General features: G+C 51.4%; 1 protein-coding gene across 2 annotated transcripts; it reads right to left on the reverse strand.

Moving 5' to 3' along the window:
* Positions 1-5,478: 5,478 nt before the first annotated feature.
* FAM124B (family with sequence similarity 124 member B) lies at positions 5,479-14,366 on the reverse strand. 2 transcript variants are annotated; one of them, XM_075761017.1, is made up of 3 exons: positions 13,474-14,366; positions 9,867-11,214; positions 5,479-6,782 (listed from the first exon to the last, which is right to left on the reverse strand). In XM_075761017.1, exons 2-3 carry the CDS (start codon positions 10,593-10,595, stop codon positions 6,150-6,152), a joined length of 1,362 nt encoding a protein of 453 aa, XP_075617132.1. In that variant the 5' UTR covers positions 10,596-11,214; positions 13,474-14,366; the 3' UTR covers positions 5,479-6,149. The 2 variants fall into 2 exon arrangements, with proteins under 2 accessions (XP_075617132.1, XP_010307300.2); XM_010308998.2 differs by lacking the exon at positions 13,474-14,366 and having other exon boundaries at positions 9,867-11,373.
* Positions 14,367-17,231: the final 2,865 nt, after the last annotated feature.

A 17,231-nucleotide genomic window follows, 5' to 3' on the forward strand; every position in this document is an offset into this window, starting at 1 on the left:
TTTCGTGACAGTTGTATTTTGTTATTCTATATAACTGCATTATGTTTTGGGGGCAGGGAAATTCCTCTGACACTTCTTTTCAATGAGGTACAAAGGTTTTGGGTGTTCGGCTTGAGACGTGGCTCTGAAAACGAGCAGCTCTTCCTGGAAATAAAGCTGATGGGAAAAGCCTGATGCCAAGAAGGGGACAGATCCAGGACACCACTTGCTGCTGAAACCTTCGGCAGAGGAGGGGCCTGACTACAAGTTATCACCCTGAGGAATATACTGCAGGTATCAGGCAGGTCTTTTAAAAGGCATTTTGTTCTCTTTCATTAGTTTTCCCCTTCACCATGTGTTTGGCCGCTGGGGTTACGAAGCAGCGGAGCACCTCTGCGGCACTGAGCCACCGCAGGGATGAACCAGCCTCGCCCTGGGAGAAAATCCACAGCCAGGGCGGCACTTCCCTGAATGGAAACGCATCATACTCCTTCCAGGTTTCTTACCGAGGCTTTGGGGGGGGGGCACTCAGGTCATTCCCCTACATCGCACCCCATCCTCGGGAAGCTTCTGCTGCCAAGTCCCCGATGTGCAGTAGCGAGCAGCGCCCCAAGGCAGGGATGCACCTCCTGCGCTTACTATAGCAGGGACCACGAGAGTGAAGGAAAAACAAGTTTTCACCTCCCCGAGGACAAACAAAAGGTCCTGGTGAGCCTTGCGTGAAAACGCTTACAGGAGACGAGGACAAAGGCAAAACCTCGTTAGGAACACAGGCAGGTCGGGCAGCTCTGCACAAGCTGAGCCCCCGGCCCCGACGTGTACACGCTCCCACTCCACTCCCGCATGTCCCGTGCCAGCCTGATCCTGAAACATCCTGTCATGGCTCCTGTGCTGAGAGGGGCGAGCCACCGACCCGCACAGCGTGGCAGGGCGAGAGAAGGATGTGCGCAACACGCAGAGGGTGCCACGGGGACCCCCCCAAGCCCTCTGCCTCCCCCTCACAGCCCAGACCTCTCCTTGGCTTCACTTTGGCTTCAGCAGAAGTTTCCCGTTGCTCGTTGTTAGAGAAAAGCGAAGCCCTAGGGCCCTTGAGCTTCATAATTCACTCTGGAAGTGAGGCACAGAGCAACCGCAGCCACGACCCCGAAGCGCTCTGCGTCTCCTGCCGCTCTGTCCCACAAGGGACCATTGCTTCCATAAAGGACAACGGGACTAATTCATCACAACCCAAGAGCTATCGTTTGGCATTCAACTATTGATGAAAAGGGAGAAGTCTATTTTTTTTAACCTTTGAAATGAAATTACTCCAAGTTAAAAGATGATCTGCCATAGCATTTTTTTAGAAAAACATCTCTGTAACAAGCATGTCAGTACCATATCTTAATTTTTCTGTATGCTCAGCAGATACACAGTAACAACTGCATCTGAAATCGCAGAGCATCGATGCCTGAGAGTGCCATCAAAACAATAAAACGTGTTAAAGAAGGACTCTATTTTTCCCTGTCACTTACATGACAGATCTCCTTAATTAACTAGTTTGCTGGCGGAGAAGATGAACGAGTGAGAGATAAATTTGCTTTCTCTCTTATTAGCGTCTCTATTGTTTTCTTATATATCAGGTTAATTTAACGTTAATGAAAGCGAGGATTAAAAGCCTCAATTACTGAAAGGCGGGGGAGACCGAGGAGGCTTACAAGAAGCCCCGCGGGGAGCTCAGACGCACCGCACCGCAGCCGGGCCGGGCCGCCTGATGCTGCGGGAAGGCAGCCGGTGCGGGGAGCCCCGGCCACGGCGGGTCGCGGGTGGCTGCGGCGGTCCCGTGTGAAGGTCAGGGCTCGGGGCGATGCCGGGACCCGCGGGGATAAGGACACGGGGCGGTCCGTGCGGTACGCGCCCGCACCCCCCGCCCTCCCCGGGGCCGCTGCCCGGGGCCGCACGGCCGGAGGGGGAAGCCCGGGGCGGGCAGCGCCGGGGGCACCCGCGGGAGGAAAGATGCCGTTTGCGGGCACCAGGCGGAGCTGGCGCGTCAGGGACGGCCGGCGCTGGGACACCCCCCCCGCCACCCCCCGGGTCTGCAGCCCCGGGACCCGGGACCCGACCCGGCAGCTGAGCCGCGACAGCCGGGCTACCGGAACGCAAAAGGGAAAACGGGGGGCGGGGGGGAAGATCTGGCAAGCTGAAAAGACCCAGAGGTGAGGGGACAGGGCACCCAGCTGTACTCAAGCGATACGACGGGGAGGCAATAGGGGAAAAAGTACATTACTGCTACATGCAGATTAATGCAGCGACCCATCAGTCTGCGACTGCGCCCTTCCATGCAATTTATGGCAACAGAAACGCAATGCCCGGGCTGCGGGTGGGCTGTGGAGGAGCTGGAGCTGCCGCACTCATCTTTGGCTGAGGGACAAGTTCTGGTTTGCGTCTCTGCTACAAACGTGGGACTTCTGATATACGCAACATTTTTTCCTCCACTAAGTGGCTGTGAAGTTTTCTCTCTCCTGGGCCTCAGCACAGAGCCCAGCACCAAGGCGGATGAAGAATACCCTGCTTGAGCTGACAGAAGAAAAACTCCCACCTCAGACCCACCAGTGTCAATCTGGAAAGCTCGGCTGTGCTCACTGGACTACCTCAGAATTTACCAAGGCACTCATGAAAGCTGAATTTGGCCCAAAACTCAGGAAAGAAGGGTACATTCAGCATTTGCTTCCCCAGAAGAGCCAAGCTTGCCAACTTCTCCTTAATATGAGAGGCCAAGCCTGCGGCGTCAGTACTGACCCCAGCAGCCGCGTGCCAAGGCCGAGGTTGCCTGGGTGCCCGCCTGCGCTGCGGCAGGGTGCCCGGCACGGGGAGCGGGGGGAGCACCCCGTGCCTTTGTGCCCGTATCCAGGCGGTGAGGAGTGCTCCCACTCCTCCCGGGCAACTCATCCCTCAGAAATACCGCTCTGCTAGCTGCAGAGGAGACAAAAGGCACCGTTTCTGTAGCCAGGGGCTAAAACAACAAAAGCAACAGCAGCTGCCTCTGCAGGTTGGGCTAAGGAGACTCCGAGAGAGCTCTCCTGCTTCGCCTGACTCCTGCTGCCAGCAGCTCCTGCTCTCAGCACCAACCCTGCTCTGGCACGAACAGATTTCCCTCCCACCGTCACCCAGACTGCGCAAGCAGCCCAGGAGAAGAGCCTTTCCCTTCGGGCTGGGACTGTTCACCACCGTCCTTTCCCGAGCACAGGCACGGCATCTCTGCCCCCCCCCGGGAACAGGGTCACCCAACAGCATGGCTACAGGAGTCCCGGGGTCGCGCTCTTGCTCCCTGGTGTGACACCGCCTGACAGACAGACCAGCGCAGCGCAGGATGCCCACCACCCTCAAGAAGCGCACGTCTCAACATTGAAATCTTGGTTAGTGAGCGCCAACCCGTACTGACCACCTTGGCTGCTGTCCGTCGAGGTGTCTGTCAGAGGAATCAGCAGCTCGGTGTCCCCGGCACCGTCACAGCCAGGTCCCGTTTCCAGCAGACTAACCTATATCGAGCATGACACATACAAATGATAAAAACCCCCACCTCATTTCCCTGCATTCAGGGTTGCCATGCCATCGTACCTCTAAGCATAACTTTTCAGAGGTCCCTCTGGGGTGTACCAACCCCGTACACCTCGCACGTCCTCCCGTTCCCAAGAGGCCGCCGGGTCTGGCCGCTTACCTGTGAGCTCCTCGCGTGGTGTGTGGGGCACAGAGCTTCAGCAGACCCCTGTCAACCTGTGCTCTCCCTTAACAGCCCATTTTTTAAAAACCTGAAAGAAATGGCACAGTACCCAAGGAAGAAATGTAAAATAAAGGTTGCAGAGATATGAACAGCGTATGGAAAATGTGAATCTTTGCCTTCCGCTACTGAATCCATCCAGGGAGAAACTGTGCCCTCCGACCCAAAAGCCGCCTGTGCAATACAGCGTATACACTAGGCATATCCTGCAGTTAAAATACATGGATTTTATATACTCACTGTTACAAGCAATGTTTTCAGAGCAGTTTTCCTTTGACTTGAAGTCCTTCTCTTCTGGGATCTGTTGCAGGCAGGCCAACCTCATGTATAATTTTCTTCTCTTTTTTTTTTGTTTTAAATGATGCAGCATTTCCCCCATGCTAGATACTGACCTTCTACCTCTTAAGCACCCTCTTTCTCTTAGGTAAAATGAGAGTATGCTAAATAGTCACACTCAAGTACCTTTGGCATGAGAGAGAGGCGGCCATGAAATCTCTCTTTAAAGCCGTTTCTCTCAAGAATCTCACTTCTGGCTTTACTCCCAGGTTCATGACTCTCCCATCCATGCCCAGTGCCAGGGCTGTAAACGCATGTTATAGACCGCTGCCCTACCCCGATCCCCCTCTCTCCCTTTATCCCTCCCTCACACGTGCCGCAGCGAACCCAGAGAGCAAACCTGCCTGCAGGCTCTCCTCTTTGCTGCTCCTCTAGCTGACCAAATGTTTTCTCCAGCTCTGTAAAGCACCGGATAAGTTTCTAGCATGCTAGGTGAGATGAAATAATTACTCTCATAGATGTAAAATATCACACTATGGTTTATTAAAAAGTCCAAAATTTTAAAGAACATGTGAAAATGTGGGGGGTTTCATTAAATGTCCAGCAAAGCGAGTGTCCTGTTCAGCTTTGTGCAGGTTTAGTTCCTGAGCATCACCTCCGGGGCAGCACCAGCGGTGAGGGTGCAGAGACGCAGAGCGGCGACAGCCCTGTTCCCACCTCCCGCTCTTCAGACCAACTCGGCTGCGCCTTCGAACTTCCCCAAAGAGCTGGGTCTTCCCAAAGCCCAAGCTGACATCCAGCAGTGGCACCGCTCTCTAGTCCCACCACCACCACGGGGGTGGCTTTGGACTCCGCCGGGTGAGGAAGCTGGTGCGGCGTGGGCTGCGTTCAGCTGGCACACGTACGCGGGTCGAACACCCGTGAAGACGTACAGAGCGCCCACCCCCGCAGGAAGGCTCTGCTGCTGCCCATCGCCCTCTGCCTCTCCTCGGGCCGCGCGAAGCCGTCGCCTGTCAAACCTGAGTTGTGAACTAAGAGGCGGCAATGAGAAGGCACTCTCCAGACAAATTCACGCTGTTGTGTAAAGCAGAGTTCAGATACATTTAAGGAGAAAATACCTCTGTTTCTGCCGCTTGGAAGGTAAGTATGATTAGATTTGGCTTTTCTTTTAATAATTTCATTCCTCTCATGCCCTTCCCATCTCTTTCCCTTTGAGATTTATTTAATCCTACTTCAGAAAACAAACTGCTGATCAAGATTGGAGTTATTTCAGCATCTGTTGCTGAAACATCACTTCATTTCTCCTGTCCTTTTCACTCTTAAGCATTCAGCAATTCCCTCCAAACCTCTTGTCTTCTGTTAATTAAAACCCAATTAGGATTGCCTGCCGATAACTGCACACTGGTCTAACAAAGCCTGGCCTGTTGCTGGGTTTATTTTGTTAAGTGTGATACAAATAAGCAACAGCAGGTCTGACTGGAGCATAAACACAGCTCAGACTATTCTCTGCAAGTGTTTGCTTTCTGTGTGTACTGTGCTAATTTGGGGAAAAGGTCTCTCTAGCAATTTTTTTCTTCAAAAATATTTTAAAAGAACATTCTTATGTTTCACATCTCGCTTGAAATTTATGACATTGACGATTTTTAAATACCAATACCAGGGGAAGCGAGAAGGAACATAGAGGAAAATCGGCATTACCACTGTGACTGTGCCGCTCCCTTGTGGCAATACATCCCGGAGGGGGACGGCGAGCCCCTGCAGCTGGGGGCATCCTGCTGCTCGGGCAGCTCAGGCAAGCTGCACCTTCTAACCCCATCTGAACCTGGCGCTGGCTATTATTTTTACCATCTTAGAACAGCTCTGGGAGTCAGATGGCTTATTCCCATTCATTGCACAACAATCCTCCAGTCTATTCTGCATTAAAAAAAATAAACCTTTCTGTAAATACAGTGTTATTTTTCCTGCTTTGCCTTCAGCCTCCTTAGCATCGCCCCATGGAAAGTAAGCATCTACCTCGAACCCACTGCTGAAGTGTTTCCACAGCTACAAAGGTAAACCGAGCACCAGTGGTCACAGTACACATAAAAGCGCTGCGCTGTCATTTGGAGATGATGAGTCCATCTGGCACGTTTGTTTTCAGTCATATAAAAAATTCCTCTTCCTCGTCCTCCGCTCTGCTTGCAGGGCTGGCCCGCGGTGTTTGCAAGTGAAGGTCCAAAGCTCTTTGCCCCACTCCTTTACTCCTTTTGGCCGCAGCAAAGGGCAGCTGGGTCCTGTCCTGGGAGGGCACGGCGCTGCCGGCCCTGCCCGCGGGTGCTCGCGGCTGGAGGAGGCTGCTCCGCAAGTCCCTGGAGAAGCAGTTCAGCGGGCAGCGGCCACTTGCGGGATTCACCACGGCGAGCCCGGTGTCGACGTTGGTCTCTGCTGCCCGCCGACAAACACGGCTCTCCTGGAGAGAAGCCTGCAGCTTGGTGCTCGCCTGCCTGCGGAGGGAGGTGGCATCCCACCACGACAGGGCTGCTGGACCACTGTGAGAAGAGCAGAAGCACCTGTGGAGGTCACTGCTGGCTTGCTCAGGAGTAAGGGCTTTGCTTTGGTCAGATTCTGTTTTACCCTTCGTGGCTCTGACCTCCTGGCTTCTCCACCCAGGGTTACCTCGCTTTACAGGGAGAGCAGCTGGGACAGGGTCCTGCAGGACTTTTTCATTGCCTGCATGACTAAGCGGATGGGAAAGCCCAACATTTGTTTCATGGGGCTTGGAGCTGTCTTGAACCTGTTGAAGAGATGTGGAGAGAACCCCATTAACATATGGGTCTAGCCTGACCAAGTGGTGATGCTCTCACCGAGCCTCACTGTGCTGACATCACCTGCGCTGTCAGAGCCCCACTAGAGAACAGCACAGGAGTCTCACAAGCTTGAGCGATGGCAGATGAAACTTCATGTAGAGAACGTGATGCAAATGGAGAAAAACAACCCTGGCTTCACATGCAAAATGCTAAGTTGTGATCTGACCGTGACCCAGCCTCACTTCTGTGACAGACAGCACTGTGTTAGCATCACCCCCGTGCCTGGCAGCAGCCTACAAAGCAAATGAAATCTTAGAATTATTCCAAACGAAATGGAGATCATTGTTATGCATGGTGCAACTCTGGTCTCAAAGCTGGACCGTGGTGCCTGTCCATCACCTGCAACACACAACAGAGTATCACGGAGCTGGAAATGCTCCGAAATGGACAACAAGGATAATTGCAAGGATAGGAAAGGAACAGTCATGTATGCCTGGGGAAAATAAAAACAGTTTGGGAGAGAGAGGGTAAAAGGCTAAAACACCACGAGCCACCTGGAGAAACAGATAGGTATTGTCCATTCCCTGCCATTTGCAATACAAGAAGCCGAGCCCATCAACTGAGGCCAGCTGGAGTCAGTTTCAATTAAAGGAAGGTGGCAGTAGACCTGCCAAAGAATGTTGTGGATACAAAAACTTCATGTGGATTCGAGGGGAGACTGGATAAACACTTGGAGAGTCACTGCAAGTTACCACAGCTGGCTTCAGAAGACCCTCGAGTTTAACAGGGGCAGCTCGGGAGTGCATTGGTGGGGTGTAACACACACTTGTCCTCTTGCTGTTCCTGCCAAGACAGCCGCCCATGGCCAGCTGTGGACAGACAGCTGGGGCTGAAACCCAGTCCAGACAAAAAACTGAATCACCATGTGGTAGCTACCAAGCTCTTACACCTCTGCTTGGGATTTTCCTGATGGCAGCATGCACATGCTGTGGTGCTTGTGAGCAGCTCTCGGAGGGCTCTCAGAACTAGTGGAGGGTGTCCCTGCCCATGGCAGAGGGTTGGAACTAGATGGTCTTTAAGGTCCCTTCCAACCCAAACCATTCTGTGATGACTAGTGCGCACGTGACAGATTTGCTGCACGTGACCTAAACACAGCCCACACAGAACTGTGACTGTCCTGAAACCTTCTTGGAGGCATCAGATCTACTGGAGCTCCTTCACGTCTGCAAATCCTGACCAGTGGTTTTTGGGAAGAAACTTGTTCAGGAAGCTCTGGATCAAATGGCATTCCTTTGATGGCTGGGCAACACATGAACCAGCACTAATCCAGGGAGGAGATACCCATCAGACCAGCAAGGCCAACGGGACCAGGACCTGTTGAGCACGTCCCACTTGTTCCCATGGAGCATGCTGCCCCTGGAGACACCAGCCCAGAGCAAGGCACCTGCCTCAATCCTCTGCAAGACTAGAGACACGTTTCATGTCTTTATTTACGAAACAGCACATGGGAATGGTCCTACTCTCCTACTTAAGTCTTAAGGCTAACCTTGTAAAATTTGAGCAAGGACAATCTCCTGTAAACACTCAGAGAAAGGACATGAAATAGAACAGTAATTAGTGAGCAACTTCAGCCAAAAAAAGGGGGGAGATGTGGTTTATTTACTTGTTTATCAATCTAGGTGGCTTGGGTTATCTCTTTCCCAATAAAACCAAGAAAAGAGTTCTTCCAGGCTCAGGAGGGAACGACAGCTCTCTGTGGGTGGCACTCCACAAGCAGACCCTTGGATTTGATTTGCAATAAGACAAGAGGATGAGGCAGAGGGGATGGGGGTGAGCCAGGAGTAAATCATTTGCAGGTACTTAGACTAAAGATTTACAGTATGAACCAAAGAGTTGCAGAATAAAGCACCGTGTGCTAGGCTGTCAGCGTGCTGCGTGGAGCATGGACACAAACAATACACATCCTCAAGTTCAAGTGGACTCCTGCTTCCTTCAGAAGAAGCACAGCACAGCACGGCTACACTCCTGGAAAAGCTTCCAAATTTCCTGCCAGTAAATTCATGTATGTCTGTCAGCTTCCAGACCTTGTATGTACAGCAGGAAGAGCCACAGAGTAATTGAGGAAGGGACCTCTGGAGGTCACCTGGCCCAGTGACCTCAAAGCTACGTGAAGATGCTCAGGGCCTCGTCCCGTCCAAGCGGGTGGCAAAGCAGGTTGTAAAGTGATACTGAATGAGAAGTACGCAAAGGCTGCTCTGAAGATTAGTGTTCGGAGTAGCATAAAAATAGGCTGTACAGAATAATTAACTTGATTCGTAACAAATGAGCTCTGGAAGGAAAAAGAAAAAAAACACAGGATGGGCAAATTATTTAAATACCCAAATTACAAGAAAAAAATAAATCAGAGGTGGGAGGGGCCGTTACAGCAGAAAGCAAGCACGCTGAGCTAAACTGCCCTCCTGCTCGCAGGTATAATTCCCACTACGTATCACCTCAGCACAGTCGTCTTTATCAGTTTTTATTTATTTGTATTCATACCACCTCTGGACCGCACAACTTGGACTGAAAGGGGAGAGATGTCCTACAACACATCTCTTAGGCACTTTTACCCAACTGCAACTCACTCAAGAGCTCGCAAAATCTGTTGTGGATGATGTTATACCAACACTATACTTACAATACATCTGGTTTTGGATGCTAAAAATGTGCTTTCAAAAGCATTTATAATACAATGACTTAACAGAAAAAGAATAGGCTGCTACGATCATTTGATTCAGGCAGGGAAGGAAAGATATTAAACTAGCCTGCTCAAAAAAGCCTTAATACTTTAAATTTTGGGCAAGCAGTAATGATGTTTAAATTAACAATATAAAAATATTCCAAGGATCTGTGCTTAGATTTATCAATGGCATCCCAGTGTTGGCAGATACCAATTACTGCATTCACAAATTCAAAAGAAAACATAAACAATCAAAATCTTAATATCCATTTTGAACCAGTCCTGCTCTTTCCTGGAAGAAAAAAAACCCATAATATTAAAACCTTCCTCTCAGAGCACCACAGACACATACCTGAAGCAGAATTTTATTTCCTTCATAGTCTTGCGTTTGCCACCTGGTGCTACTGATAGGAACACAGGGGTTAGGCAGGAGAGGCACCAGCTGCCCGATTTCTTGCACCTTGAATTGCAAGGCTGATGAGTCCTTCGGCTCGGCAGCCACCCCGATGGGCAGCTGCTTCAAGCAGAGCTGCACGGCAGTGTTTTGGGTTGCGAACAGCACAAAGACACAGAAGTTACTTTTCTGCACAGCTGCTTCTTTCTGTAGGATCATCTCGTAGAGTCTCACTGCATCCTCGTAGTTATCGAAACTACAGTAGAGGGTGACACGCAGGATTTCGGGGCCGCAGTGCACCCGCCTGATGCCCCACACAGGCATCTGGTCGTCCAGGCCGTAGAAGTCCTGGTGAGCTGGGACGTAGGGGTGGCTTTGCCCATTAGCAATCTGGGCACACTGGTAGCGCCAGGGCGGACGCTGGAAGAGCTCATGGACCTGGAAAATCCGTTCTTCTCCCAAGTCCTCGTGTAGAAAAAGGAGAACAGAGATTCCCGGAAAGCCGCAGCTTCTCTTACGGTATCTCTCGTAGTATCTCAATGGAGTAACTCGCTCGGACACCAGGAAAAGTTGAACGTCCGGGCAGATCCACTCCAAAAGCCGATCCAGAGTTTGCTGCAGAAGCAATGAGTGTCCCGAATTGGCGAGAAGATGCACAGTCATCAGAGAGTCTGCTCCGTCATCCATTGCAAGGGTTCCTGACAGAAGATAAAACCGCACAAACTGGCGCCTTCCCTCTCCTTCTCCTGCTAGTGGAGTCTCAGTAATACGAGGGCTGTACTCTAAGAGCTAGAATGAATTCAGTCTTCCACAAGCTTTGCAATAACCTGCTGAAACACGCAGGTATGCACATTTAGCGTGCACAAGGCAGGCGAAGAGTGGCAAGGCATCCTGTGACCGGTCCCAGGGCAGAGCTCAGATGAAAGCTCATCTTCCCACTCCAAGACTTGAGCTCTAGCCACTGCGTACATGTCCGGAAACACCTCTGTGGCCCGCTGCTCCTGCCCTTCACAGCACCGGGCAGCAGCGGTGAAGAGCACCGAAACACAGAAGCAGTTACTCTCCGAGATGGGATGATGTTGTAAGTACACCTGCCTGTCAGCGGTGGAAACGGGTGCTCCGGATCCGGCCGAGTCCCACCGCCGTGCACCTCGGTGTGGTCGCCGCCTTTTGCAAACGCGATGTGGCACTGCTGTTTGAAAACCTCAGCGTATTTTCTTGTAGTCGGCAGGCTGGGCTTCAGCTTGTTGTAAAAGCTTGTGATCTTTGTGAGTCACACCCTTCTGGGGCGTACAGATAAGCTATTCTTTAAAAACAAGGAAGGAAAACAGACTAACAAAAGAAAGAAAACCCATGTGAACACAACAGATAACAATAAGGGCAGATATGAATCAGACTCCGGAAAGAGATGCTTTGGGAAAAAGCCTCGACTCCTAGTTACGCACTTCACAACACAGGTAGCTTGACGCCTGGGTATTACACTTCACCCATGAAAGCTGAGTACCAGGCTTGCCCCTTTCAGTGCCCCGTTTGCCTTTTTTCTGCTTTTTTTTTTTTTTTTTTTTTTTTAAATGCTGCTGCATACCCACGTGGTAGCTGCGAGATACCCATGTAATCAGCACCCTTAAACAAACTCCAGGGTTTTTTCTTTGCTCCTTGGGTTTACATATTGGTACTTTGTTTAGCTTGTTGTGTAGACTACAAGCAGAATGCTGAAAATACACCTCTTTCCAGACCTCTTCTGGAGTCTAGATAATAAATCACACTGTCCCTTCGTCTCCTTGTTTTGCCAACTTAGGAGCAATACATATAAGTCAAGCCAACCCCCATTTTCTATACAGAACTGCCCCCACTGTCGCCAGTATTTAAATCAAAACCGGCACCTCCAAGGATATACCCAGCTCCATCTGGTGAAGAGCAACACATCTCTCCGCTGCCATACCCGTGTCCTTCTCAAACAGCCAAGCACACAAAGCAGCGGTTCACTGTGCAGAAATCGCAGCATTAATAAGTCTATTATTCAAAACTCTCAACTATTTTTATTTGTTTTATAAATGCAACCCTAGCTTTATAGCCAACTGACCAAAACTGCCAGGTCTAAAGGTACAAGTAGCGGTGCCTCCGTTTCCTTTATGTAGGAGATCACTCGCAGGAATGGTAGAAATACACATTCATGCTTTAAAACTGCACTGACACCAACATACAATAGAAATAAAATGCTGACTAGAAAATGAGGAAGAAATTAATTTGCACTGATAGAGACAAACCCACTCGCAACGCTTCCAAGCAAGTAACAACGGTTGGGTGGGAGACAAAAGAACGCAGCCTTCGGACAATTGCAGGAAGAGAGTGAAGAGTGCAAGTGCTCAAAACATTAAAATGCTCTAGATGAGCTCTGAACAACACAATTTTACTAAAACATGGAAAAGGAAACGATTCATCAACTCTTTGCTACAGAGCAGGGGCAAGGGCAAGCAGTCATCTGATTTCCTGCATGGGAGGAAACTGGGAATTTCGCCGGTACAAGAGCACACTGAGTCTAAGAAAGTTCATTGGGGTTGGGTTTGCAGCTGGAAGCACAAGCTGCGTTTCAGGGTCCCTGTTCTGGCAGGGAGGCAACGGTGCCCGGCACAGCAGAGATGCCCGGCACGGCCATGGCGGCAGCGTGCCGAAGCAAAGCGCCATCCCTGCGGGTACCGCCTCAGGGTCAGGCAAATGAGTGCAGACCCGTAAGAGTCAAAAAGCGGCTAAATATGAACGGACATAAACAGGGTGGTGGGAGAAAGCAACCCCCGCCCTGCGCGCACAGCGGTGGGACCGCGGGCTGGCGTACGGCCCGGCAACGCTGCCAGGGGCCGAGCAGGCGGCTGGGTGAAAGCGGCAGCTTTGCCGCCGGCAGCAGCCCGAAACAAAGGATTACTAGGAAAGAGAAAATGTTGTATGGCAACATATAAACCCACAGCACGTCTGGATCTTGAGTAGAGTGTGCTGTTCCAGCTGCTCTTTATTAAAATGGATGCGGAGATTTAGGCAGAAAGCAGAAGGAAGACGACAAGAGTCACGAAAGGGCAGCAGCAGCTTTGGTGAGAGCAGCAAGCAGGCAAGGACCTTCAGCCTGGAGAAGGAACGGTGGCAGGGTATGCTATAGAGGGATAAGGCTATGAACGGCACCAGGAGGGTATCCATAGGTTAAAGTACCCTCCAAAGAAGCAGCAGGGGGGATAAAGTGCAGCTAGCAACGCCCATGTCCAAAAAAGCAAGGAACCACTCCTCCACACATCGTTAAGCCAGCCACAAGGCAATGCCATACCAGAAGCTTTTTGCTATTCAGAAGGTGACTGACACACACACAGACGTAGGATTCACCAGATCGCCAGGGGCTGGGCAACGAGCTCAGGGACACGCTGCGATGGCTCTGAAAACACCGAGCGTGTGCGTTTGCTCAACGGCAGAGCGCTCGCTCCACCGTGCCCTCCCCTCCCGCGAGCAGGCTCACCCCAGCTGCACGCTCGCTCCCTCCCTGGCCGATCACCCCTCGGGCTGCTCCTGCACCGCAGTCTGGTACCTGCCCTCCATTTCCCCTCCTCCCCATCACTCCTCCACCGGCAAACCGTTCGTTCTCACGGGCGCGAAGAGGGAGCGAGCGCTGGCGAGCGCTGCTTTCCTCGCACGGTCCCATCCATCACTAGAGGCTCGCGCAGCTCTCGGGCCCCATCCCCGCCGAATCGCATCAGCCCGGCTGCGTAAAATCCCATGGGGGCAGCAGCATCGGAGTGAAGAAGATAAAGTACCAGTAACATGAACTCTCTGAGAGCAGCTGTAGGGAGTAAGGGCTGGTGAGCCAGGAGGAGCGGGGGTTCGGAAACGATGCAGACACCAAGTCTCCCTGCAGCTCCCACTGTGGCCAGCGGGAGCCAAACTGGTTTCCAGAAGGGCAGGTGCCTCCTACAGAGACTGCTGAAGGTGGCCAGCGTCTCTCCTGTGCAGAGCTGGGATCTGACGTAGCTGTCATCCACGTCAAGTGTCACCAGGTTTTACAACAGCCAAGAAGCTGAGCCTACGCACAAAAAGGGCCAGACCCCGGACCCTGCCGCCATGCCGTGTTTCCTGCGTGAGCAGCGTGCCAGCTGGGGTGGGACGGGGAAGCAGTCTCACCTGTGAGCTCTGTCTGATGGAGCTGCCTGAGAACAGTTTCAGGGCTGGTTCTCGGACCCATAAGCTCTCCAGCAGCTCCAGGTCAGGGGTACCCACCCCTCCTACCACGAGGAGCATGAGATGAACTGAACGTCATCCTCGCCCGAACCCCTCGTTCGGAGGGCAGCCCCACCACCGTTGCTGAGCACCGCCCAGCAGAGGAGTGCTCTGCTCCTCTTCCATTTTGCTTTGACACCTAAATGTCCACGGGGACGGGCTCAAACCCAGGCTCCCCAACCTCAGACAAGGGCGTTCTCATGCCCTCGCTTTCCTCCAATCTGTTGCCCCCCTAAGCCTCAGGGTAAAGCCGGGATGCCGTGACCCTCACTGCTGCAGCCTGGCGGGTTTAGATCTCCTCATCCGCTGCTTTTCTCAGAGGCACCAAGGAGGTCTCGGGTGGGAAAGGGATGAGTGCATTCAGAACAAAGTGCTGGCTTTTGCTGGATCTTGTAAGAAAAGGAAAGTGCTGGTTTCCCTCCGATCCCCGAATGTAACGAGTCCTTGCCTTCCTCTCGGCTTCCCCTTCCCCCAGCTTTCCCGTCTGGCTGCCAAACGGAAAAGCACATTATTCATAGTGACCTACTGAACATGCCAAGAAAGATTTCTGTAAGAGATTAGAAAAATAGCAGTTCGATCTTATGTGAAAAGCCACTCTGCTGAGGGGAGGGGGGAAAAAAAATTTCCTATATGATACTCAAAAAATACATTGGAGCCCCATTCCCACGTGACAGTGACTGGCCCCAGAGCAGAACATAGAGCAGGCTGCTGGCGCAGTCCAGCTTCGTGTAACGCAGGTCAAATATGAACATTTGTATCTACCACCAATATATACGCTAGCAAGCCCTGCATAAAATAAAGTCCAAATGCAAACAGCTAACAAACACTGTGTGAAGCCTCAGAGAAAACTGTCTGCTATGTGTTTAAAATCTTACATTGGAAAGGCACAGCAAAATAATTAAAAATTCCTTTTCATAATGAATTCTTAAGATGTGCCTAGTCCTCTGCGGTGCTCAGAGCCCTTCGCTCTAGCTGACACCAACAAGACTGACGATGCATCACAGGATTTAATAAGTTCATAGTAGCATCTATAAGGAAGTTATGAGGATTTAGGCTTTGTATACTGGCACATAATTAACTGCCGAGAGACTGGGTGTGAATTACCTGGGCATCTCGGGAGCAGGCCTCATTAAATCCATGCAATGTCACGGGCTTACTAACTTTTAAAAGACCTTTTTTTGTTTTACGCCAATTTCAAGCTCTGCCTGTAACAAGGACAAAAATACTAAATTAACCTGCTAGATGACAGTTATCTACAGCATAGACAGTACCGAGACAGAAATCAGAATTAAGGTCTTACTTGAATGAAATAAGCTTTTCAAAACGTTTGTCTCTTGCTCCAAACCTTGTGACTCCAATTCATCCTCACTGCAGAGGAAAGTAAAACCCCAATGACCAAAAGAGGAAAAAGTCATCTAACCCATTGCATTTATTTAAGTAAACTTCTCTCCCAAATGGTTCTTGTTTCTTCTTTTTAAGAGTAGGAATCCAGCAAGGGTCTGCCAGGAGACACAGAAAATACAGAGAGCTCCACCACACACTGCGAATCAGGATCCAAGCACATAAACAACAAAAGAAGAAAAAAAGAAGAGAGACACTGGGAAGAGGAGAGGGAGGGGGAAACGCAGCGCCGGCTGCAGCCTGGCTTACCTCGCAGAGCTGCGGGAGCGCTGACCCCGGCTGCTGCTGGCAGTCGCAGCTCCGAGCCGGCAGCGGCGCAGCAGGCTGCAACTCCTCCCGTTGAGAGGACACAGCGACTCGAGAGTCCCGCTGTGAGAAACGCCGTGCTGGGAGATGCACGGGCAAGATAGCGTTGCAAGACTCACGGGAGATAAAATGCAAACTACAGCGAGAGAGGTTCCTCCTGACGGCCACAGTGGCTGGGAGAACAGCCATCCTTGCGGCAGTAAGCACGCTGTCAGAGGGACAGCTAGGATCAAACCACATTTTCCTTTAACGACTACATTTAAGAAAGTAAAGCAAATAAATTATCCTCAAGCAACACGGGCTGTGGTGTGAGTACTGGCTGGGAGAGCAGCGTCAAGACACAGAGATGAGGGAGATGGCTGGCAACGGACCAAACCATGACCCTGCTGAAGCCAGTGTTAAAACTGCCGTAGTCTTGGAGGCAAATGAATTTTTCCCATTGGTACCTGAAAGATCTTTCAGGAAAAGGAGAGCCTAGACTGAGGGCTGAGTTTCCAAATACATACTGACTTCAACAGGATCTTGGAAACTCCATGTTAAACCGGAGTCATTGCAGCGATACAAACCGGGCTGATACCACGGCTGCCAGGCCCAAACAAGTTCCCGTTCTGCTTAAGCAAGGGAAAGGCAATGGGGGGAGAGGGGATGCTGCCGCAATGCCTAACGGTGTCGGGCGAGAGCCAGCCCGCTGGTAGTGCTGGCTGTGCAGCAACGCCGCCGTGCCCCCGGCCCCTGTTCTGTGCTCTACGGGGCGCATGAGATCCGGAAGCAAGACAAGGGTCAGGGAGAGGAGCAAAGACCCTCTGTTTACCTGAAGCCTGGGTCAGCTTTCCCACTCCCGATGCCCGAGACGTGGTTGTAGAGATGCCTTTCACATCTGCTGGCTTCCCTCCCCTTGCACAGCTGATGGCCACTACAGCCACGGGCAAGGGAAATCTCAAAGAGAGCAGGAACGGCAGAAGGCCAGCTCCACTTATTCAGATGGTTCCAACTCAAGCAGTTTGAACACAGGAAAAAGTAGAAAGCCTTCCAAATAAGTGCATGTCACCAAAGATGCGCAAGTTTCTTTGCAGAAACTCCTCCACGGTTCAGGTGTCGCTCAGCGCCAGCAGCCAGGTTCCTGTACTGACTGCTACGGGCAGCGTGCCTTGGCTCGCAGCAACCCGCACGTGCTGCACGCCCCCAAAAGCTGTGAAACATGCTTTGCACTTTACGGTTTCCGATTAGTAACAAAGACGTCATAAAAAGGCACAGCATGTCCTTGCCTGGCTGCAGACATCCCACCACAGTCACAAGCACAAAGTTTGTGAGATTTGGATTTATACAACGTGATCGAGGCAGTTTTTGTATTCAGCTCCAACCAAA

This window comes from Balearica regulorum, chromosome 9 (genome assembly GCF_011004875.1).
Source record: "Balearica regulorum gibbericeps isolate bBalReg1 chromosome 9, bBalReg1.pri, whole genome shotgun sequence".
Taxonomy (NCBI): domain Eukaryota; kingdom Metazoa; phylum Chordata; class Aves; order Gruiformes; family Gruidae; genus Balearica; species Balearica regulorum.

What these genes read in the sequence shown, in the direction of transcription:
- FAM124B (XM_075761017.1), bottom strand. Translation starts at nt 10,595, where the DNA reads ATGGATGACGGAGCAGACTCTCTGATGACTGTGCATCTTCTCGCCAAT. An exon ending in GAAATAAAATTCTGCTTCAG is followed by an intron (nt 6,783 to 9,866) that starts GTATGTGTCTGT and finishes TCTCTTCAACAG; the next exon opens with GTTCAAGACAGCTCCAAGCC.